At 33.4% G+C, this 23970-nt stretch overlaps 3 protein-coding genes across 3 annotated transcripts in view; 1 reads left to right on the plus strand and 2 right to left on the minus strand.

The window, feature by feature from the left end:
• Window positions 1–7067, minus strand: part of TRIADDRAFT_53397 (uncharacterized protein) — a gene marked incomplete at both ends in the record, with an annotated part of 7699 nt that extends 632 nt beyond the window's left edge. The window contains 18 exons of the mRNA XM_002109922.1: window positions 634–762; window positions 845–916; window positions 1006–1894; window positions 2005–2099; window positions 2194–2295; window positions 2396–2920; window positions 3029–3139; window positions 3802–3861; window positions 3958–4041; window positions 4105–4173; window positions 4259–4330; window positions 4414–4488; window positions 4594–4692; window positions 4789–4863; window positions 5527–5596; window positions 6602–6665; window positions 6782–6891; window positions 7006–7067. Coding sequence (XP_002109958.1) covers window positions 634–762; window positions 845–916; window positions 1006–1894; window positions 2005–2099; window positions 2194–2295; window positions 2396–2920; window positions 3029–3139; window positions 3802–3861; window positions 3958–4041; window positions 4105–4173; window positions 4259–4330; window positions 4414–4488; window positions 4594–4692; window positions 4789–4863; window positions 5527–5596; window positions 6602–6665; window positions 6782–6891; window positions 7006–7067 — 2763 coding nt within the window. The remainder of the gene's footprint in view (window positions 1–633; window positions 763–844; window positions 917–1005; window positions 1895–2004; window positions 2100–2193; window positions 2296–2395; window positions 2921–3028; window positions 3140–3801; window positions 3862–3957; window positions 4042–4104; window positions 4174–4258; window positions 4331–4413; window positions 4489–4593; window positions 4693–4788; window positions 4864–5526; window positions 5597–6601; window positions 6666–6781; window positions 6892–7005) is intronic.
• Window positions 7068–9429: 2362 nt separating this feature from the next.
• Window positions 9430–12919, plus strand: TRIADDRAFT_49888 (uncharacterized protein; the record flags this gene model as incomplete). The annotated part of the gene is made up of 4 exons (XM_002109368.1): window positions 9430–9515; window positions 11955–12252; window positions 12408–12554; window positions 12791–12919. 4 exons carry the CDS (start codon window positions 9430–9432, stop codon window positions 12917–12919), a joined length of 660 nt encoding a protein of 219 aa, XP_002109404.1.
• A 2161-nt stretch (window positions 12920–15080) lies between these two features.
• TRIADDRAFT_53399 (uncharacterized protein) lies at window positions 15081–23192 on the minus strand (the record flags this gene model as incomplete). The annotated part of the gene is made up of 17 exons (XM_002109923.1): window positions 15081–15197; window positions 15361–15729; window positions 15833–15947; window positions 16067–16147; window positions 16270–16391; window positions 16508–16540; window positions 16802–16891; window positions 16991–17077; window positions 17207–17291; window positions 17411–17514; window positions 17636–17857; window positions 18221–18327; window positions 18523–18728; window positions 20806–20892; window positions 21347–21651; window positions 22529–22628; window positions 23080–23192. 17 exons carry the CDS (start codon window positions 23190–23192, stop codon window positions 15081–15083), a joined length of 2343 nt encoding a protein of 780 aa, XP_002109959.1.
• Window positions 23193–23970: the final 778 nt, after the last annotated feature.

Here is a 23970-nt window from a genome sequence, read left to right on the forward strand (position 1 = left end):
TCCCTCATCTGAATTATTACTATTAATACCATCCTTATTCTCATCGTCTTCATCATCCTCATCATCTTCATCATCATCATCATTATCTTCATCATCGTCTTCGTCATCTTCATCTTCACTACCATTATCTAGATTTCCTGCCAGTAGTTGGACAGTTGTTTGCTGATAGAATAGAATATTCACAATAACTGTTTAACAGGAATGTTTTAAAATTTTAAAATATTTAATCATGTTATACTATTTCCTTTTAGTAGTTGATACAGTAGTACATAAATTACAGGATAGGTATCTTTCATTTGTGTTACCTTTATAGTACGTAGAATAATTTCTATAATTGCATTCCTGGAATAAGACTGGTCTTCGCTAAAGTGTTGACTTAATGAATGAAATACCTTGTTCATGATGGCCTTAATCTATTTATCAATACCAATTACAATCTTCATAAGTGACATAAAATTTCAATATATACTTAAAACATGTTTACTACGCTCCAACTCTCCGATATCTATGCCTTTTAATTAAACTATCTTACTGATTAACAACACAACAGGCGAATAAAATACGCTTACAATTAATATTACCAAACCAGTAAATAGTACTAACAAAAATTATCTCCATATAAATTAATTCTACCTTATTGTTTGTGTCAGTACTGCCGGATTTACTTTCAGCTACAACTTCATTCGATCTTTCATCGTCACTAGCCATCTTTCCAGCCTTGAAGCCCTCTTCATAACTTTCATTTTTAATAACTTCTTGCTCCTATAATATAAAGTTGTAAAAAACTAATTAGTATGTATCATAATACAGTTGATTCTAAAATAACTACACACTGAAGTTTCACCTCTGCTATTCTAGAGAGTTTCGCCTTTACTTCTTCCCGGAAGTCATAATGCTTATTGCACACTTCATCGTACTATTTTAGACCGAAATTGATGATTACTTAATAATGTCAATGGTATAATACTTTAATTAATTGACCTTAATGCTTGAACCGTTACTTACTTTGTCTTGTAAATTTGTTAACTTAGAAGCCTTCTCACGTAAAGATATTAATTCGTTGTCACATTCAGCTTTTTCTACTTTTAGTTTATCATAATTCTCACTAATAATGGTTAATTCTGCAATTCGCTCTAGCGTTTGTTTTTGTTCTGCAGTTCCAGCGTTTGTAGAGTCTTCCATTTTAGATAACGCTAATGAATTAGCATTAAGTTTACGTTCCAAATCGGTTTTCTCTTCCATTAATTTGTTATATTTATCTTTCCAACTTGCAACCATATCCGAAGATTTTTTATTCCACCTGGCTTCTAAATCTTCTTCCACCCTTGCAATCTCTTGCGTAAGGTTTGTGCTAGATTTTTGTTTTAGATATTTCTGATGAAGCTCATTTAATTCTTCATCGTGAGTAGATCTCATCTCGTCAAGTTCTGCCTGTAATCTTTTTTTGTCAGCTGCATTTTTCTTCTTTCTATCCTCCAGTGCCTTCTCAAGTGTTTCCTTCTCCTGTTGCAAATCTGAAAGGTCATCTCGAACAGATGATAATTTTGACTCTAGGTTCTTATTCTTATTCTTGGCATCTTTTGTATCCCTTATAGCTTGCTCAAGGTTTTCCTTCAAATCAGTATTTTGTTTATCGTAATCATCCCATCGATCTTTATAAGTCTTAGCATTCGCTTCCGCTTTAGCAACCAATGATTGAAGATCAGATTCTCTTTGTTTATAGCCAATAACCTCTTTCTGAATAGATCCCAGACTATCAGTTGCTTTAGCTAACGAATTCGTTAATTCTAGTCTTTCTTGTTCTAAAGCGATTACCCTAGACTGAGATTGAGCTGCAGTATTCTTCAAAGAGTCGTTTCTTTGTTCTAATATAACATGACTTTGTTCTACGTATCTATATGGTAATAATAAGGTAATGGAAGTATAAATCTTTACAACATATATATTAATAGTTTCTTTAAATAGTTATTGTTCGTTGCCAAGAAAGTTCTCTATTCGTCTTACTTTTGATTTTGTTGTAGTAGTTCTGAAATTTTGTCATTTAGCGATTCAATCTTGCTATTCTTTTCCAACAATTCTTTTTTCATCTTCTCATTATCCTTTATAATAATTAAAGGGTATTTTTGTTATATTTTAGATTAAAGAAACAGTCTAACAGTTTACTATACAGGCTCGACATAAATCAACTCTTACCTGAAAATGTTTCTGAAGACTTCTAAATAACACATCAGCTTCCATCACACCTTGGCCACCACTTTGAACAATTGCCAAATTATTCGATTGATAATTGTCAAGCTAATTACAATAAAAAACAATTAAAACAAAGATAGACTGACAACTCCAAAATATCAGTACTACATCAAAAATTTTAAACTACGATAACGAACTGTGTTACCTTACTAGATACTCCATCAACTTTATCTAAAACTTTTTCAATGGATCTCCTCATTTCAGAATTTTGATGCCTACTTTCGTTAAGTAAAGCAGACATTATGCCACTATCCCCAGTATTAACTGTTTGTGGTCCAGGCTGTTGGTAAACACCAGTTGGGTACAAAGTTGTAGACTGAGCTTGACTAGGATAAGTATTTGACTGATTTACTACACCAACAGATGCAGGTACATTCTGAGGTGTTGATAACGTCCCTACCATCTGTGACGATTGATACAAAGCTACGTGCTGTTGTTTCTGTTGCTCTAGTTGTCTTTGCTGCTCCAAAAGTTTTTGTTTTTCTTGAATAATTTGTTTCTGCTTTAGAAGTTCCAGTTCTTGTTGTTCTTGTTCTATCTGTTGTTGGGCTAATTTCCTTTGCTGCTGTTCTAATTCACTCTGCATTTCTACTAAGCTATCGGATGAATTTATAGATTGCTCTTCAGCGGATCTTCTACTGCTTGAACGAGCTCGTTCCTCAACTCCTTCCTAAAGTTCCGAAAGGGAATACAAAGTTATCTTATATTCGTCCAATATACAGCGTATGTTAAGTTTCATTAAAATCACTTCATATAAAGGAAAAATGCCAATCCTTACAAGATTGCTTTCGGTCGATGCGGGAGAAGGAATAACAAACGGTAATGCATTAACACCCATTTTCGACATGCGAGAAATAAGTTTTGATCTTTTCTGGTCAGCCTCTGTCATCTAAAAGTTGTATTATAAATTAAGGAATATTAACAATATTTATTACAGTTCCAGTAATAATGCTGCCATAAACACATGCCTTGTTATCACTATAACATTATATAACTGATTCTTGGACATACTGTATACACAATGGTTGTATAAAGGCAATTTGCATCATCACTTTACTTACTGTACTATATTGCTCCGTTAATGACGCAGTTCTAGCTTTAATTCCAGCATCGTTCACACTTTAGGAAGCAAATAAAAATATAACATTTATTTGATTGCATTAATTATCCAAGCTTTCTTTCTCAGTAGCTATTATATTGTATTATAAATATAGCAAACTAGCAATAGTTTTATGCCACAGTGCCTCAATTGTGATGCTTGGTCCGTATCTGGAGATGGCGTATTTACAGGTTCTGTTGTTAATGTAGGTTTCCGGCTAACAGCTGGCTTTGGAGCTTTATCATTTTTCTCCGAGTTATTTTTTACCGTATTAACATCTTCCTTATATTTTACCTTTGTAATTATAAATATAAAAACTACCAATTACATAATCTCCGTAAATTCTCAAACGTAAAAACAATGAGGCTATCATAATTCTTCTAAAATGTAATAGTGCTATTTTATTAATCTTTATAGAGTAAATTATTTTTGTAAGCAAACAATATACATACTTTTTTTAGTTCTACTTCAAAAATTAAAGTTGAATTTGGTGGAATACGATCCCCTATACCCTAATGAAGTACGTAATTTAGAGTAGATACACATGTTTAACGTGAGATATCCTGGCAGTAAAGATACTACTAAAAGTACTCTATCGTTTAGTTAACCTTAGATCCATAGGCTAACTCTGGAGGTATAACAAGAAATCTCTTTCCACCCTTTGCCATACCAACGACACCTTCATCCCATCCCTATCGTAAAACTAATATCAATAATAACGTGGAAGTGCTAATAGCCAATTATGATAAACTAACCTTGATAGTTTTACCAGCACCAATACGAAAACGGAAGGGTTTATCATTTTTACTGCTACTGTCAAATTCCTAATGTTGGCATTTAAAAATAGAGCCATTTTGTTAAAAAGAAATATATGATGCAGAATTACTCGCTAAGATACTACTAAACTACCTGTCCAATTGATCCATTCTTCAGTAACCAACCGGTATACTGCATTTCGACCATATCATCCGTTTTAACACTCTTTACAATCGAGAAATCAATCAAAATTTTATTTTATAATTAAGCTAAAATTACTAAAATAATCAAAAATTTTATCATCAAACCTGCCCTTCTCCCATAATTAGATCTTGCATTATTAGTTCAGAATGTCCACTTGAATTTGATTTAGCCAATGCAATCTAAACATAACATGGGCATCTTATTAAAAGTTTTTTTGTATACTAATTTCTTAAATAAGTTGTTATGCATTGCACAAAAGCATAGCCAACAATAAAAAAACTTACCTGTTGACTAAATTCAAGAACAATCTTTTCAGAATCAAAACATACAGACCACATTAATCGGTTATCATCATAAAAACATGCGTAATTGTTCGGTTGCAACTATTACAAATAGAGTAAAATAATAAAATAAGTTATTACAATAATGTCATGTCAACCAATTAGTGATTAAATAGTAACTTATGATTTTAATCATACCGTAAAGGTAAAGGATGATGTTATTTTGGCCATGGATACTGGTTTTTGCTTACCGGCATATAACAATAGCTGATACTATCGAAAAAGTTGATAGAACTATGATTTAACAGTACAATAAAATGAGATACACAGTAGTTATCGTTATTGCTACAAGCATACTGTATAGCAGATCTCGGATATATGTACGCACTGCACTAACTTGTAGTATAAAGCTGTCCATTACTGTATTATCTACTATAGTAACTATAGTACATGCAACTAATTCCAACAATACAATATCCCTCTATCTTTAATAATCAACTTTTTTAATTCATTTTTAACTGATCCAAGTGCCTAAAGTTCTTATGTAATTTTGATCGATAATGCTAATAATTATAAGAAATTGATAGTCAGAAAACACAGTACAACGCGACGTAATGTGCAGCATCACAACAGCTACAACTATAGCTCTTAAAAGAGAAAAAATCATTCATGTTCTACATACGAGTAAAATATAGTTTTGATAACAATTTCAGTTTATTATACGTAAAGTCACTATGCTTAGAGTAGGTAATAAATACATAGCTGATGCGATGCGGTACTGTAAATAATCTGTAAGCTGCAATCGATCTTTCAATACGGTATTACATAAGATTAAAACCTGAATAGTAACTTTTTGTGTGAGTACTAATGTGACTTTTATAAATAAGAGAAAATTATTAGCAGCTAAACGCAGTATACGAGTCAAATGTTTCATACATTTTCAGCAGAATAATTCCCCAGCAAGGCGATACCCAATTTTCCCACGTTCTGGTATTGTCCATTTACACTAAATGATTTAAAGAGATAGCATACGAACTACAATATGAGCTTAATTCCATTGATAATAACTATGGTAGTCATAGAGTTTTTCATTTGTAAAAATGAGATAAGTTAGAAAGTATTTCCATTATGATCAGATACCGGAAACAGCGTCATCTATCGTATCAAATACTGTTTATACATTCCTACAGCACAAGTGTCCAATGCTGTAAAATCTGAGTAACATAATCAAATTGAATATACGTATGCAGGCAGGTGGAGGTTAGTTTAATGCAGCGGATACGTGTATGATAGTTTCAAAAAGTTATTTTATCGGTATACTTGAAATGGTATGAGATACTTAGTGTATCGTATTTCCCTTCCTGTTTGCAACGCTATACGAGGTATTATGTCATCACTAGAAAAGTTTGTTATGTGTTCTAATGTGATGGAGGGTTCGATATCTCGGAGGATTGAGATTTAGTTGCCATTTACAAATAGTGCACCAATGGTTGTATAAAAGCAATACGTTATTTTAAGTAGTAAAGTAAGTACAGTGAGGTAGTTACGGTAGATCAGCGTGCAAGCTGTCGTTAGTAACGTGTGAAGACTAACCAGGAAACTAACGATTTCTGAGGTGGAAATCGGCGGTATTTATAGTTGTATTAAAGATAGAGCACATGCAGAGAATAGGACTGTAGAATTAGATACAGCATACAGAATACCATAACAAATTATTTTGTCGATCCATGTCGATTCAGAATTTCGAATAGTATCATTGCCCCTGATAGATATACTGTATCAGGAATTATACAGTACGTAGGATGATTCTAATAAAGCATCCAGGGAAGATAATTAATCAATAACCATTGTGATTGATGCCTGTAGCATAGAGTGTACTGTACACCGTAGAGTGGTTTTACTCTTGCTATAGATTAACTTGCTACAGCATATCAAGGAGTCGAGCCGATTGGATATGAAGAATCTGTAAAATCTAAATTGGATAAAGTGATTGATTGATTGTATAACTTACATGCGGTAAGCATGAACTGCAGCAGCCTTGAGGTTAGTTAATGGTTGTGACTCTCCATCAGCAGCTAGTAGAAAATTATAAAATTAGTTGATTACTGTATTACGTTTCCATTAATGCACTAGTGATGATCTCGACATTGAGGAGAGCAATACATTGATCTATCTTGATCTAGCGTATTACCTTGCTGATTTTTCTTTGGCTGTTTAGGAGGAGTGTAGGTTAACGATTCATTTCCAAGACGATTAGACGCACGATCAGCATCGAATAGAGATGAAAGTTTGGATGATCCCCTAAATTGAAATGAATCCATGGCATAAAAAGGATGTACGCGTACATAAGTCGTCTAATCTATCGCCTAGTTTGAGAAGGTAATAATAGGTATACTAATCAGTTTCTATTCGTACTTTGGAGTTCCCATGCTGAAATCAAGTTTGTCATCGTCATCAGGCATTGATAAGAACGACATCTTGCTTGTTGCGTAAGTTATTTTACTATGTAGCTAAAGTTATTTTAAATGGTGATATAGATCTACAGTAGGAAGTCTTTGCTTGGAATCATCTGATCTGATGATCTGCAGTTCAGCTGATTTTACTGGAAGTGTCAATACGTAGAATACAACACGTTAATGACTGAGTGCAGCATCCTTTTTGCGACAGTCATCAGTGTGCTGTACACTGGACTGTACTGTACGACCAGTCGTGTGACCATCATTCAAAATGATGACAAGAGTGGAACACTTTCTGTACTGTACTTCAGTCGGGCCGTCCGAAGACTTGGGAACGGTCGCTGTCTCAGAAATCGTGGCGGATCTTAATCTGACTAGTACTGTACACTGTACAGTACTGTACAGTACAGTACAGTACACTAGTACAGTACTAGTACTGTATAGATCATAACGGTTCGAACCGAACCTTTCTCAGGTCTAACTAGTACTGTACTAATGCTTTCTGCTCTTTACAGTATGCTGTACTGTAGTATACAGTGCTTTATACTGCGACCTGCAGTACCTTGTACTGTGCTTGAGTCCGGCCTTCCGAGTATTTCGAGAACGGTCGCGGTCACAGAAATAGTGGCGGATCTCAATCTTACTACTGTACTGTACAGTATTGTAACGATAAGAAGGACGTTGCAAAACACTGGTACATTATTACAGTACCAAGCATCTTCGCCTTGGCTATGGCCATTGGTAATGGTATTGTACTGTACAGTACAGTACATACCAGAGCACAGTAAAAATGCAACGTGACATACAGTACAGTCATTCATTGGTCAAGGGTCATCGTGTGATATCCCTATCAGTAATATTATTATTGATTTATAGTACTGTACAGTGTACAGTACAATTGTACTAACTTTGAACGATAGCAGTATGGTAAGCTCCACGATTAAATCCTTTCGGTCGAACACTTACTAATATAAAATAAATAATAAATACGCCTGTACAGTACTGTACTGTATACTACAGTACACTAAAAACATTGTACAGTACATGAGACGTGGGACACTGATTGTGCAGTACGTACAGTAAGACTGTTCCGGTGAAATTGTAAATGCCTTGAAGTGTTGACGAAATGACAGAGGCAGTTTCTCACTCATTTTTTTGTTATATTCTCAGTCGTTTCTAAATGAACTTCTGATTCTCTAGTAGTCTTCCTAAGAGCTTTATGGTTAAAACGATCTTAATTTTTCGCCTAAAATTACAGTACTGTACAGTAAGTACAATCATTCAATGCTGTACTGTATTATTAATTAATGATTAATAAGGAAAGTTATGACTATTATTATTATTATTGACTGTCGATCCCTTCTTACTCAAGCGTACTAAACTTGCACTTTTTACTTTATACAGTATTATCGGATGATTTGCATAGTATTGTAATGATGTTTATTTATTTCTATTTTACATGGAGATCATAACGTATGTAGGCTGCGATACTGAAGCAAATCAAGGCTCTTCAAGTTATCTTCCCTTTGTAATAGTTCTTGTAGTAGTCTTTGGCACAATGTCTATTTGTTGAATGCAATCCATAAAGCTATGATGGGCGTACCCTAATACTGGACACTGGTCCGTACAGTACATGCAGTACAGTGTACAGTACTGTATACTGTATACGGTACAGTAAAGTTGATCCAATTGAAGCGACGTGACCCCGCCGCCTCAATAACATAATAGTGATAGTGGCACCTAGTGGCACCAGTGTTAGAGTCCAGTGGGCTGTATCCATGTGCTTTTCTGCTGCATCACCACGACAACAATAAGGCAGACAAGGCAAGCAAATTCATTTCTTTCGTTGTCGTAATATCTTCTATTGAGAAGCAGTACTACATTGTAGCAACTACAGCAACGTCAACGGGACTAATCCATTACTACACGTTCAATGCCTTACTTGTACCTGTATAATGCTGTCGTCATGATTATGATCCATTTTTCAGGCTTTACTACTCCAATGCCAGTACAGTACTCCAGTACAATACTGTGTACCCTAGGGACCAATGTATGTACTGTACAGTCATTTTGACTGTCTCATACTTCATCTACGGTACAGTACCGTACTGTACTGTACAGTGAGTGTACACGTGACACTTGAATCGGTAGGCGTTACTACGTCAGTACTGTACAGTACAGTACTTGCAGAGCCTTCTATAAAAGGTATAAATAGTAGAGGAGCAACGATGAGTAAGCACATTATTGCAAGCTTTGCTGACGTGCTAATTTGGAGCTGCATCTTGGTAGGTTTGCTAACTTGGGTTGATATTGCCATAGCATTAATCACTTCTTGTAATTGTGGTTACTATTTTCATTCGTATTAGATTGGTAAAGAACGAAAATGGTCAATCTCGGCGATCAATTACCTAATTTTAAAGCGAATACAACCCAAGGCAATATTGAATTCCATTCCTGGCTAAATGGAAAGTAAGTTTCATCGCTTCCAAGTATCAATCGTGTATAGTATGTATAAGAGATACACAAGTTGGCTACAGCTTTGCAAATGCACAGTACAGTAGGTCTACTCTTCTTCTTTCAAACTTTGACAAACCCAGACCAGAACTTATCATAGATTACCATCATTTGATATCCAATCGATGCGATGATGAACGTGGATGATTTTCTTTCCATTTGATGCATTCCACACACATCTGCTACTATTTACTTTGAAATAAATGGAGTGTATATCATGTCTATTGCTAAATCCTGTCTGGATTAGACTAATCTCCAGACGGATTGGATCGGATAATAGCTGATAACGATTGAATCATCGGAGGTAGCAGCTGCAACATCTTGCTCTTACCTTTTTTGTGATTGAAATGAATAAGATGTGAGATGGATGCCAATAATTGAACCCTATCTGCTGCTTTAAATACAATCGATTTGAAACTGGGAAACTCTCTATTCAGCGCTCATCATATACTATGACTTGGTTTGCATTTTTCTCTTTTTTTTTTTTTACAAAAGACCCAGGATAAGAACTGTCTTTATACAAAATTGCTGCTATCGCACGTTTTATGTGTTGTAGCCAGAAAAGCTGTATTTCAATAGACTACAAAACGATATGATCCACTTTCTCTCTTGAGCCTTTAAAGCTGATGCAACTCGGCTAGTATAGTATTACATTTGTAATCTGATATATCACATACTGTAGTACTATACTAAAATCACATCCTATGTGTATGAACTGGCGTGGGCTAAATTGTACAGTACAGTATGTTTAGCAGTTGATAGTTAGAGCACACCAAACTACTTTACTCGTATATGTTAGACACCTAATAATTGTAAGGGACCACTCGAAAGAGTAGTTCCTAATAATTCAATCGACCTTCAATAATTAAATAGTTAATTATATCTATGTGTAACTTCCATCTTTCTTTCACCAATACTTATATAACGTGCCATACTGTCAAAAACTCTTGTATGTTGTAAAAATTCACAATCAGCTATCCGTTCAAGATCGATCGTTCGTTCATTTTTCAAATAAGTAAGGTAGACTGAGAACAAAGTAACATTGTATAAATCCGCAGTCAGCTTGTTCATGAATCATAAAGAATGAAGAGTTATAACAGGCACTACTCGAAAAAAAACTACTTCGTGATTGTACTGTAGCTAATATACAATTCGAATTCGAGCACGTTAACCAGCAGTCTTCTTTATTAGCACAGTGTAGATCGATAACTGCTCAATCGTGCGTGCATCACTTGTGTTCTACATCAACTATTTTCTATCCATATTTTACGTATGTGTTTGAGGGCTGGACTGCAAGTTGTGATTAATGAATAATTAATTTCTTCTCTTTAAATTGGGACATTAATTACTTCTTAACCGTAAATTATAAAAATAGAGAAACGTTTGTGTTGTATTCCACCCAGGCTGACATCATTAATTAGCTTACTGTACAATACTGTGTAGAAATCAACTCTATTATATTGCAGTAAACAGCACAGATTATACAGTAATCTACCTATTATATTACAGTATACTGTATTGTCCGCAGCATAAAATACCGCAAAGCAAACAATCTCCGCTGCTGCTTGATTCACGTGCTATTTCTATAGTTCAATTAAGAATAGAAACACAGCATGTTACTATTGTCATCCTTTAAAGAGATGGAGGGTAATTAAAAACTTCCTGAAGTTACTGAATAGACTATTGCAATACACTTTTACGCCCGTTACGTTTTATTTTAATCAATTCTGATATGCCAGGACATTGCAAATGAGTAGAACAATGGGTTCATAGGCTAATATCGAATTACGTACTGTATAACCAACCAAGGTTCTACTAGTTATACAGTATACTGTGTTTAAAAAAAATAGAATGCACAGCTGGGTGTACGGATTCGGCTACTATTATAATAAAATAACTGTTATACGGCATCACTTCATGAACCAATTTCAAAAGCCCATTTCTAGTAGCCGAAATTTGGGCAGCATTATCATCTTCAATGTAATTCACGATCGTGCGTGACTCGTCTTATTCAATTTCTGTCACTACAATAGGTTCCACAGAAGCTGAGTACCATCAGCTCATATATGAAAATATCGATGTCGTAATTATATTGCATGCAAGTACAGCTAAATCCTTACTATGTTGACTAATAAATAAATGTTCACCGAATCAGTAACACAACAACAGTTACCTATAATTTGATAAACCATGAAGGACCATTTTATTTTATATTATTTTTACGAAATTGGCGTACACATACTTTTATATCTATCTAATGTTCGTGTTCCTCTCCTATACTATCATATACTGTCAGTTCATTCATTAAATATAACCAGTACATCCGTTGAGCTATGATTTCATGTTTGTATAGTATACTTAATGCAACTTTCGATCATTTAAACTATACTGTAGATGGGGAATCTTATTCTCTCACCCGGACGATTATACTCCTGTATGTACTACCGAACTTGGAAGGGCAGCTAAATTAGCACCAGAATTCGAAAAGCGTGGAGTCAAGTTGATTGGACTTTCTTGCAATTCGGCTTCATCTCATTCCGGTTGGATTAAAGACATCGAAGCCTATAGTAGTTTAAGTGGCCAATTTCCTTTCCCTATCATCGCAGATGAAAAAAGAGAGCTTGCAGTACAACTTGGAATGCTCGACCCAGACGAGAAGGACAGTGCCGGATTACCTCTTACTTGTCGCGCTGTATGATATATTTTTCTTTAATAAAATATTTCTTTACCCTACTTTCTTAACAGAAATTACCATTTTCTGTACGACCAACTACCATAGCATTGATTACGCTAATTATTGTACAATTATGATATATGCTTGCCTCATCATCAATTTTTTTTCATTAGGTATTTATCGTTGATCAGAACGCAAAACTTAAATTGTCCTTATTGTACCCCGCTACAACTGGAAGAAACTTCGATGAAATTTTGCGCGTCGTTGACTCCCTTAAACTAACTGTTGAGAAGAAAGTAGCAACTCCAGTTGACTGGAAGGTATGACATTCTCACATTTCTATCTCATCTAAATTTAATGCCATCATCCCCTGAAATCAGGGGTACCAGATAGGTGTATATAGACTCCAATCAATCAGTATCTTATTATCTATCTATAATGTATCAAAATCATTTGCCCATATTCGTTCTGAATCGCAAGTCAGCCAACTTTACCATGCCATTTCTAATTAATATTCTCTCACTCTTTATTTTGTCTACGTCTCCTGTATCAATAGGCTGGCGATAAATGTATGGTTATTCCTTCTGTAAAAGCCGAAGATATCCCTAAGTTATTCCCAAAAGGAGTCGAAATTGCCAACGTCCCATCCGGCAAGCAATACATCAGGCTAACTCCTCAGCCATAAATTACGAATACGTTTCTATTAACTTAATGACGCCATCTTCGTAATCGTAGCTTAGACTCTATAACGACTACCATATCGAATATTAATGTAGCTAGTTTTAAGGTATATTATTATGATGCACGATCGCCAATAGATTACTACTCTTGAGGGACAAGTCGCTAGTGTACTTTCAACTATGCAGCTTGTCAATATATCATCTTACTAGTCGTATTATTTATACGCATATTTTGGTAATAAAGCATAATCGTCTGTGTCAATACGGTGTTTCTATTACCGGTTTCAAAATTATTCATTAATAACCTCTTTGCCTTGATTTCTTTAATTCAGCTGTATTCAGAACAGAACCCTTGTACGTCATCGTAGCCTTGCAAAGTAATAGGAGTTTAATTTTGTATATTCTCTATAGCATGTGCACTATAGTAATATGAGCTCAAGTACCGTACACAGACAGATTAATAATGTTAATGAAAAGATAGCCATAATTGATTACCTTTGTATTATCATAACAACAACAATGGCCTAATATCTGAGCTAAACGTGCTTCTACTGTTTGCAAACTTATCCTACTGCAGTCCTCTTTACGTCGTTGTAAATAGGTTGAGGACACAAAATAAATTTAATATATTTATAAGTACAGTAGATACTTCCAAAATAGTAAAGTACAGAAGAAGAATTAATGAACCCATATACAATCTACTACTACGTAAAAAGAATGCGAGTCCCATTTACGGTTGATGAAGCTCGTTTCATGATACTTTCACATCACCCATTATCATGTAGCTACCAGTCCTAAAAAATATAGATGAAATAATGATATGAAGAAGGTATAGTACTGTACATTCATAGAGTATTGTACTGTACCCAGTACAGAATAAGTATTTTAATTTGCATTAAACGCACTGCCTCGTTTCATGGCCATGATAGTGAGATCTATTGAATTGCTAAAGGGCAGCATGCAACTGACGGTAATCATAAATCTCTTGAATGCATTCATAAGTACCGAAATTTTACTAGGAAAATGTAACAAGAATCGGCATGAATACTATAGATACTGTAGATATGCAATTATTAGAACTGATCTAAATTTTCAGCCGTTGTTGGGGAGCTTATTTAAATTCTGTTGACGAAAGAGTTTGTGAATCTATGTAAATGAAGTACAAACTCGTATTGCGCGATTGTAGAGGCTTTTATATTTACAAAATACATAAATCAAGACATAAACGATATAGTTGATATAACATCACGTTAGAAAACCGAAAATTTTATTACATTCCAACGAAGATAAAGAACTCTAGCGATATTGTCAATAACTTTTTACCAAGAATAGTTTTTGCAACCGGTCAACCGCTAGACAGTAAAAGGCACTTCGTAAAATTTGTACTATTAATAATATTTATAATATACAGTGAAATATTGATAAATCTTTTCAGCACATTGTTATTATATCACGCACTAAAACGAAATGGGACTATCATAAATGACGATTGCTTTCAAAAAATTAATTTTAAAACACGTTATTCCAGTGTGGTACGGGTATGTACAAATTCAGTAGTATAAAATATGGTATTGATAGGTTTTCGTGCAACAACAAATTTATCTAAAACATAGATTATAATTATGTATGAGTACTGTACATAAAATTATCCAACGCTTCTAAGAATAAACCAGGTATAGTGTACTATAATTCATAATAAAGTTTCGGTAAAATCCAATATATAATATATGATATCCTTACAATTTGAAGGAAAAATAGCCAGACATACACGCTATAAGCGACACCCATAAATAAATTCTATTTCCGGCGATTGTTTCTTAGATTTTTCTAACAATCATATATATTTCTTGCTGGGCAGTATTAAGTGCATAATAAACATTGGTACCTTTAGGGATAGCAACTTCTACAGCAATAAGATAAGATAATTGAAAAAAGTTAGACTTCCTACTTTACTAACTGTCAATAATAATACTGCAATTTTTTAATTCATATAAATTTATTACTGAAATATTGCAACTAGATAATAACCGTTCTAAATCAAACTTTCAATGCATATAGTGTAAAGTGTATAAAATCATACTACCAACGACATTAGCAGCTGAAATTTACATTCGTTCAGAATATAATGGTAAAAACAGAATAATTATTTAGACGGTTTATCAAATATTAACCTTTCTTATCCATAGATTGCAGCAATTCATATGAATTAGGGTCTTCATCTTGAAAGCCATACTTAAATAAAACCTTTTGTATTACAGAATTTGTTCTCTCCTGGCTACTTATCTATTGCATAGAATGTTTAAATAAGAAAATTTCTCTTTCATATGACGTAGGGTATTATTTAACGTATAAAGCTAGTTTAGCTCGAATATTAATAATACTCCAGTTACATCGATAGTAGCTAATGATAAATATAACTTATTCGAAATTAATTTAATTTACTTACAACTATGCTTTTATAAACTTTCGTTATATTGGTGTAATTATGATTTTCAAAAATGACTTTCACCACATAGCATCCAAGAGGCGACGATAGCAATTTCATCGGGCCACTAGTTTGCTGAATTGATGTTGCAACTTTCATAAGGCTACTAGACTGTTGAGGTGGAGATGCAAGTCTTGGATGGCCACCAGACTGTTGAGGTGAAGTTGCTAGTTTCATATGGCCACCGGTTTGTTGAGGTGAAGTTGCTAACTTAGTTTGCTGAACAATGGCGGGTGACTGTGTGTTTGTTTTAATAGTACTTGTAGCTGCCGTCGTCGTTCCAGTCATTCCTTCACCACTTGAAGATGATGTTAAAGAGCCAATTGAACTCTATATATTAAATAATAAATTAATACAAATTTAATGATACAACTCATTAATGATTTATAATTTCTATAGTATACAATTCAAAAGCCAACCAAAAATTACTTACTCGTCTCGTTTCTTTATTCGGCGTTAGACTAATACTTTCGGTATCCAAACTATCTATACTCTCGCTTGGAATTAATTCGACATCAACAGAATTATTGACTCCACCAAATAGATTCCTATAGTACGCGTACATAAAAAAGGAATAACATTATATATACACTAAATTCCCTGATGTAACTGTAGATATTTAGATAAGAAATCTAAAAATAGAATAATATTTATTATTTCGACGTACTTTACGGAATGAAGAACACCACTTTTTCTATCCTTCGTTTTTGGTGTTCCATCTTTTTCGATATCCGTTGATAAACAAAAACTATTATATCAATAAGCAAGCATAAATTAGTACCTAAACATTACGCCTGGTAATGATCACAAATTGGATATCAACTTAACGATTTAATAATAAAGTCATATCTCCATATCGACATTTCTAACCTTTCATCTTCGGTTAATAGATCTAACGATCGTAACCATCTCCTAAATTCTTTATCTGCAACTATCATATAATTTTTAGCGGTGGCTTGCAATAATTTTACTTTTGCAATCACTTCGAATTCCTATATACGAAAATATTGACTACATTAATTTACCAAATTCGAGCGACGGTTCAACGGGTAAACAAGCCGACTATAAAATTCGACAATCCTATTTCGTTTTAACTTATTTTACTAACCCTCCTTTTTTTCTCGAAATTTATCAACTTGTCCTATTTAATGGATAAATACATAGAATAAAAATTAAAATTTTTTCTAAAATGAATCATACGACGCAGTGTAAAAATTAGTGAATGATGGATTATAATAATATATGATTATCGTATACTGTATATAACAGCTTCTACCATCTGTATTCCCCAACATTTACTGAGCTCATTAATTATCAGTTTCATTACATTGATTTATAATTTCTTACAGTAATAATAGAATCTAATTTAGCTATCACCGCAACGTATAAAATCAATACATACTTCGGTCATATCTACATTTGCAGTATCCAGCATAGTTAAGTCCGTAAGGAAAGTGCCTAAATAAGGAACTGTGCCTTGAGGGACCATCGGCTACACAAAAATAGTTATAGGATTTGTTCATTCATTTCTCGAATGATTCACTGATGTCATAGTAAGAGATAACAAATAAGCAGTAGAATGATGACTTACTAGCTCAGGTCTCGATTTTCTTCTTCTTCTACGACTTAATCTTCTTAAACCAGATCCAGTTACTTCTGAAAATTTAGCAGTTCCTTCCTAATTAACAGAGACAAAGATATATTTGACATGAGATGTTGTAAGATACGCAGGTTAATACTGATCTTTATTCTTATAGTCAATGAATACACAAGGTAAATAGACCATGCTCTGTATTAATAAACTTACCTTCCATAAAACATCTCTACTTAGTTTTTGGTTATTTTCCTCCGAAAATAACATTAACAAGTCTTCAAAAATTTCAATTTTATCTCTATAAGTAAGTAAATAAAATATAGATTTGGTTACATCTTCATACAATTAGTATTAAATATTTCTTCAGAAATGTAATCACATTTGTGATGATGTACAGTATATTGACAATGCACATACTTATTCACATTTTGCCATGATTTTTTTAGTCTATGAATTGGAGAAAAATGTAATCCAGTAATAATAGCTTTCGACGATGAAAAGTTTTTCAATATTCTACATTCCTATAACAAGGAGTACAAATCAATAAATTAAAATCCTAATCCTGAAATTTTTTATTGAAATCATTAATTATAATAACATTACACTCATTTAACTGCATAATATATTATTTTAATGACTAACTTGTGCTATATCTATCCATTTTGATATAATTTTGCCTCGTAAATGCGGTGTACTACTATCGCCACCATAATTCAGTATTGTTGTAACAACAGAAAATAAAACGCGATTAAATTGTTTGATTGTAGCCGTTACGCTACCGGTTAATTCATTTCCATCGTCTTTATTTCGTTTAGCCCAAATGCCACCCAAACACTGATGCGGGGTGACTTTTCTGAATAACTCCTGAAGTAAGTTAGGAATATCAAAGAAAAAATTGAATTATATCTGAAATATGTAACTAGTGGGCGGAAGAAAAGAAATACTAAGCTAAGTGAGTGGGTCGATATAGTTATTATAGCTTGCTATTGAGTTAAAACAATATAGTATAAATTATTCAGTAACTTTTTTTTTAGTATGCGTAAACTATCATTTGTGGTTTGAACTCTAAAATTCATATATGTAATTTATTCGTATGAGAAACTAAAAGCTGAAGATGATATGTTATTATTATTATATCCAATGTATCGTTTTGATATGATATTTAACCATAAGGCATCACCACAATAGATTTTGAATTTAGGGTCGAAATCAAACTGCAATGCTTACCGCATCTAAAAGGGTTAGCTGTTCAGCAAAATTAGCCGTAGGAATAGACAGAAAATCCAAAGATAGTGACGATGCAGAACCACAGTTACTAGAACAATCGCTTTCCGCTAATTGAATTTAAAATACATACAGAGAAATTAAATTATCTCATAGTCATTTCTCAATAAAGATATAAAGCCGTTCCTAATCATGATATAATAATAATTTCTGCGTTTCTAAACAACTCTACTTAATAAATTTCAAATCATAACTTGATGGGATAAGTACCGATTAATTTATATTTCACAGCACATATTATTTACCGTCGTCATCTTCATTAGTTGATGCGGTGCCTTGATGAGAAGACTGGAAGCTATGTTGGCATTCTACTAGTCGTTCAATTAATTTTTCATTTTTCATTACATTTCGTCCAAATTCTATTAATTTATTTAGTCGTGGATAATCTGGGTGTTGATCGAAATCAGCAGGATATTCTTCAATCCATGAATATATAAAATTACGAAGACATCTAACAGAGAGAAAGTTAACTCAGTGAATAAAGAGTAAAAATAAGTATAATGTATAATTTATCTTTCTGAAAATGTTTAATAGATTTAAAACTAGTACAGGTTAAATTTCTTGGCAAATGGATATCTTTTTTACTTGCAAGATATTGTAGGTTGGGAAATGATTTACTCTTTTTAATTTGTTGGACATGGATTGATATACTATTGATTCATCACTTAACGATGATGCAATGTTATCCGGCTTAATATAAATTCGTTTTTGTAATCTCAAAACTACAGCCATTTTTAGCAGTCAACTACGATATATACACGCAATAAAAGTCACTGATTTTCATTATTTGATATCTTGATTAACTGCTCTACAAGTATGGAAAGTTTCGAGTTTGTCTTTAAGTAGTCCTTGAATCGATTTTACAAAGTATTAAAGCATAATATCACTGGTAAGTAAAGATAAAAGAAATGATGAACGTAAGAAAAAAATCAAATCAAATCAGGAAGAAATAAACTGAAAGAAATTGTATGACCAGAAATTGAATTCTCTTTAAAATTATCAACAGCAATAACAATAGATCAATTTATCGAATAAAATACTATCATCAATTGTTTAGAATGGATTCTAGCGCAAATTGATATGCCAATTGCAATATAGAGTGAAATTATTAACGGTAAATAAAAATTACCGGAATATTTTGTAGATAAATAAAAATACAATAACAGGATCTATCTAGCGATAACATTAATAATTATGAGGTGATATTAATTTAACTAGTCAAAATTAGAATAGCAAGAAGGGAGATATAAAATCAACTATACCCGAAAGGATAGATTAAGTCAAACGCCTCTGTGTTGATGAGTTAAATCGCGACAAATATTGTTAGAATATATATACTGCAATACGCTAGTGATGACGGGTTTACTTTCTGGGAAGGATAGAATTAACCAAAACAACCAAATGATGTTTTGTAGTAGATAAACAGGTAAATTAAAGTATGAAAAGCCTACAGTTTGTTTGATCTAGTCAAGATAGAATTACCGGTAATTAAAGCGACAGATGCTGTTAATATAGTAAATGAACAAGTAAATTAAAGCGCAAAAATGCAGAGCGTTAATTTTATCGAGAAAGAACAGAACAAAATACAAGGATAGATACTGTTTACATCGCGGATAAATAAAAATAGATTGGAGAACGAAAGTGCCTATAATAAATTTCATAAGGGAAAATTCCTTAATAGTAACGATGGATAATGTTTACTTTACAGATAAGCAATTAGCTTAAGATTTAAACTACGTAGTTCTGAATTAATGATCGATGATATTTATATCTAGATCAACAAGTAAACTGGTACGAGAAGACGCAGCATAGTCATAACTTTTATTGATATATTTATACGTATCTTCAGTTACAGTATCAAGGGTGATAAAATGGAGCACGACAAGGCAGGATACGCTACGGGTAGAATATATCTAGTATATTATCGTCTAATAGGCTTTTTACGTCCTATTCATCACATTGAGCGTTAGTTTATGTAGATCGATCGGAACTCAGTGAAAATAAAATTGATTTCTTCATTAAATTAAAATCGAACACTACGCTTTAAATAATTATTAATCCCTGTCAAGAACCTCCATATTAATAGCTGCGTATAGAAATGGCTATCGTTATGTTTGCTGATGAAATACTATTCATTAAGATCTTTACATTTAAATAATTTATCGATATTACTTCCACATTAACTTTGTAAAAAGAGTGTTTGAGTAACCGGAATTCAATTTAATTAGCAACGTAAATTGTAAATCTACTACCGTCATCTGATTAATACAATAATTTGCTTTGCAATTAAATGCTGAGATTGAACTCCTCGTGGAGGGCAACGTGTGCATCAAATATTTTCCCAGAAATTTGCACGTTGACATTAGCACTACTATCTACTACTTAATACTCTTAAAAGGATTGATACATTAGTATTGACTACAATTCAACATATGAAGGACATATTTCTCTCATCAATTGAATTTAAAAAAATTACCATACTTTACGGGTAAAACTAATTTTCTCATTGCTGCTTAAAAAAGACTTACTTTTGTGTCGCTTCTGCACACTCTTTAGCGGTTTCATCTTCGTCAGGATCGCTATGATCATCATCTACGTCATTTAATTGTCGATATCTGATAGGTAAAATAATAAGAAATAATTATACGTTATGCTTACTAAACTGCAACAACCCTACACAGTATGATGGCCTATAATGAAGTGGATACTAGATACAACACTATGTTGGCTGTGTAAGTAGTGAAAAATTGTATAGCATCCAACTGTTTACATAGTGAGTTAACAACTATTCAAAGGTGGAGAATGATAAATTTATGGAAACCAAACTACGTCGTTCATAACTATAGTTAGTAATACGTAACACAAAGTTAGTCCTACTTATGCAACTATTTTACTCTATTTCATTCTTGAATTCCAGTAGCAACATGATACAAAACATTAACTTTTAAAAAGAAATCCTCTTAAAATTGCACTATGATGACATGGAAATGCCATGTCATAATTTTATTTTTTAATGACTATCAAAGAGGGCGGAAATGAATATTAATGACTAGTATAGAGTTGACGTACCGCATTAAAATTAAATCAAGTAATTCTTCAGGAGTGGTAAATGTTTTATAAGTACAAAGTAAAATGTTGGCAAAACTTGGATCATTTTCTTGTTGTTTTGGATTAATATAATGAACAGCCTTCTTCACCGTGCCAGCTTTGATGTATAGGACTTTACATGTATGCCATTGCATATGAGAAACACCACTGGCATCAGCATCGATTGCTTGCTTTAAATCTTTAGCCAATGTGCTGTAATGGATGCGTTTTAAATAAACGTCGTATAGAGCTCCCGACTCTTTTTCTTCTCCGAAATATTTCAAGTTCTGTCAAAAATATCAAATTAAGCAAATATAAATATGAAAATAATCGTTGAGGAGAAATCTTGACGGCATCGAAAGTACTTCTCGATCTACGTACAATAGTCTATCTGAGTATTGAAATTGTTAAAATAAGCTGATCTTGACTTCTCTAAATGCTATACTAATGGTAGCAATTAAAATAATGTACTGTACAACAGTTGATATGTCGTAATTTATTTCGCAATTTATTATAACAGGAAGCTAGAGATATTTCTACCGACTGGTATAGTATAAAGTCCATGAAAAGAAATAACGATTGCAATCCATGATGGTGTTTACAAAAGTTAAGCCCTACATTGTCCACACGTCCATCATATGTGTTTATTTCGGGACCGTAAATTACTGTCTATTGCATACGTTTTTCTATCGGCGCTAACCGATAAGAAACAAGTAATTTTAAAATGTTTGACTAATTTGATGGTCAAAAAATTGGATATACAGTAGAATGATTAATTAATTATAAATAGAGTAGCAATGGATATTTACGCTACAAGATTATCCTGATTTTTTTAATGGATATTCTCTACAAGAATATTGCACGAACGCCTCCGCTATTCAGTTATGACTAGAAGAAATTTTTGTAAACTTTGACCCTATGGTAATCAATAACAGTAGTTGATTTCAAATTTTTTCTTCTTCGCTACTGCACCTGGTACTGATCATTAATTAAAATGAAAAATGCTAATTTGAAAGAAGAAACGTTAACCTCTTGCCATAAGAAAATACCGATAAAAACAGATACCTCCACTCACAAATTATTCTCTTGATAAGTAATCCCATTAGAATATGGCAATTTTACAAGCAAGAATACTACTTTTTAATTTTGATATTGATAACTTACCGGAGAACTACTGAATCGATCATTTCGAGCATTTGTCCCATTCATGGTTAAGCGATTACGACGGCTTAATGGTGGATTAGAAATGGTAGCATGTCGTTGTCTGTAATAACATGGATCGACCAAAATGGATTAATCAAAGATTAATTAAACAAGATCGTCTAACATGTCTACACCTGAAAAATGAAAAGTTGTTGACTGCCGTTGGAGCACTAATTGAAATAAATCAGCGATTCATCAATGAAATTGACAGAAGATTATCCACTCGTATAGTATAGATTGTACACTGGTAGATGCAATGATCAGATGATATCAAAACATTGCAAGACAAGTAGTGTTTGATTAGCATTTAAAGTCTATTAGAAGGTATTAATTGATGCTCTTTAATTGACACTGTGGGTCAATTTACAAAGTATAAGACTATGTAATAAGCAGTTGAAAAAGGGAAAATTCTCGTTAGCATAGACCACTAGGAGAATCGTTTCAACATCTTCCGTTGGCCCCGATCAACACCAAATAACAACAACCCCCCAAAAAATAGATGGAAAAAAAACCGCGTAGAGATCAACTGATCGTTGGCTTTTACCATCTCATCGACAGAAGCGTCGATGGTACCATGACTGAAATTCGATTCAAGACTGCATCTCCTATTCAAGTATAGTGTCATGATTATCGTCTACAAGTAAAATGAGATCTACCCTTGTCACAAGTATTGTATAATCTATCGAGCGAAATTAGATAAGAAACAAAACAACTTCCCCCCCCCCCAAAAAAATGGCTACTGTGGTAGAAATGCCTCTACTGAATACGTTGATTCTGTAGAAAGACTGTAAGTTGAAGAGAAAGAAAATCCAACTATCCTATCCTCCATCATCTATATACAACATACCATGGAAAATATTACCACAAGAGGGAATAGCAATGGACGAAGAAATGGTCTTGTCTGCAAAAGTTGAATTTCCAAAAGCTCGGCGAGAATATCAGGCAATACGTTTAACGAACAGTCAACGCTCGCATGGACTGTGGCTGGGGTAAAAGAATAGAACAAAATAAACAAGATGTGATTGGTATAATTGCCTATGGGAGCGGCTTTCACCTTAGTAACAGAGGTTACGGGCGAATTTTTACCTTTAGCACCACCCTGTCGCGGACGATGATGGACGACTACAGTGGATAGGCTGCATCCACTAGGCAATGCTCCATTCTACTCAAGGTGGAATGGACACAAATGGTCGTATGATGGTGAGAATTTCCACCTGGGTAGCTCATGGCGACCAATGTACAGTACAAGAATTACAATGACTATTTTTAGACTGGCTAGGCTTTGTCCACTTTTTTTACTAAAGTGCTTGAATGGAATTGTTGTAAAACCCACTATGGCGACCATTGAATTTCGGACTATGGTAGCGAGTGGCGACTAACGAATTAGAATGCAGCCGACAAGC

The sequence above is a fragment of the Trichoplax adhaerens genome, genomic scaffold (genome assembly GCF_000150275.1).
Source record: "Trichoplax adhaerens TRIADscaffold_2 genomic scaffold, whole genome shotgun sequence".
In the NCBI taxonomy this organism is placed as follows: Eukaryota; Metazoa; Placozoa; class Uniplacotomia; order Trichoplacea; family Trichoplacidae; genus Trichoplax; species Trichoplax adhaerens.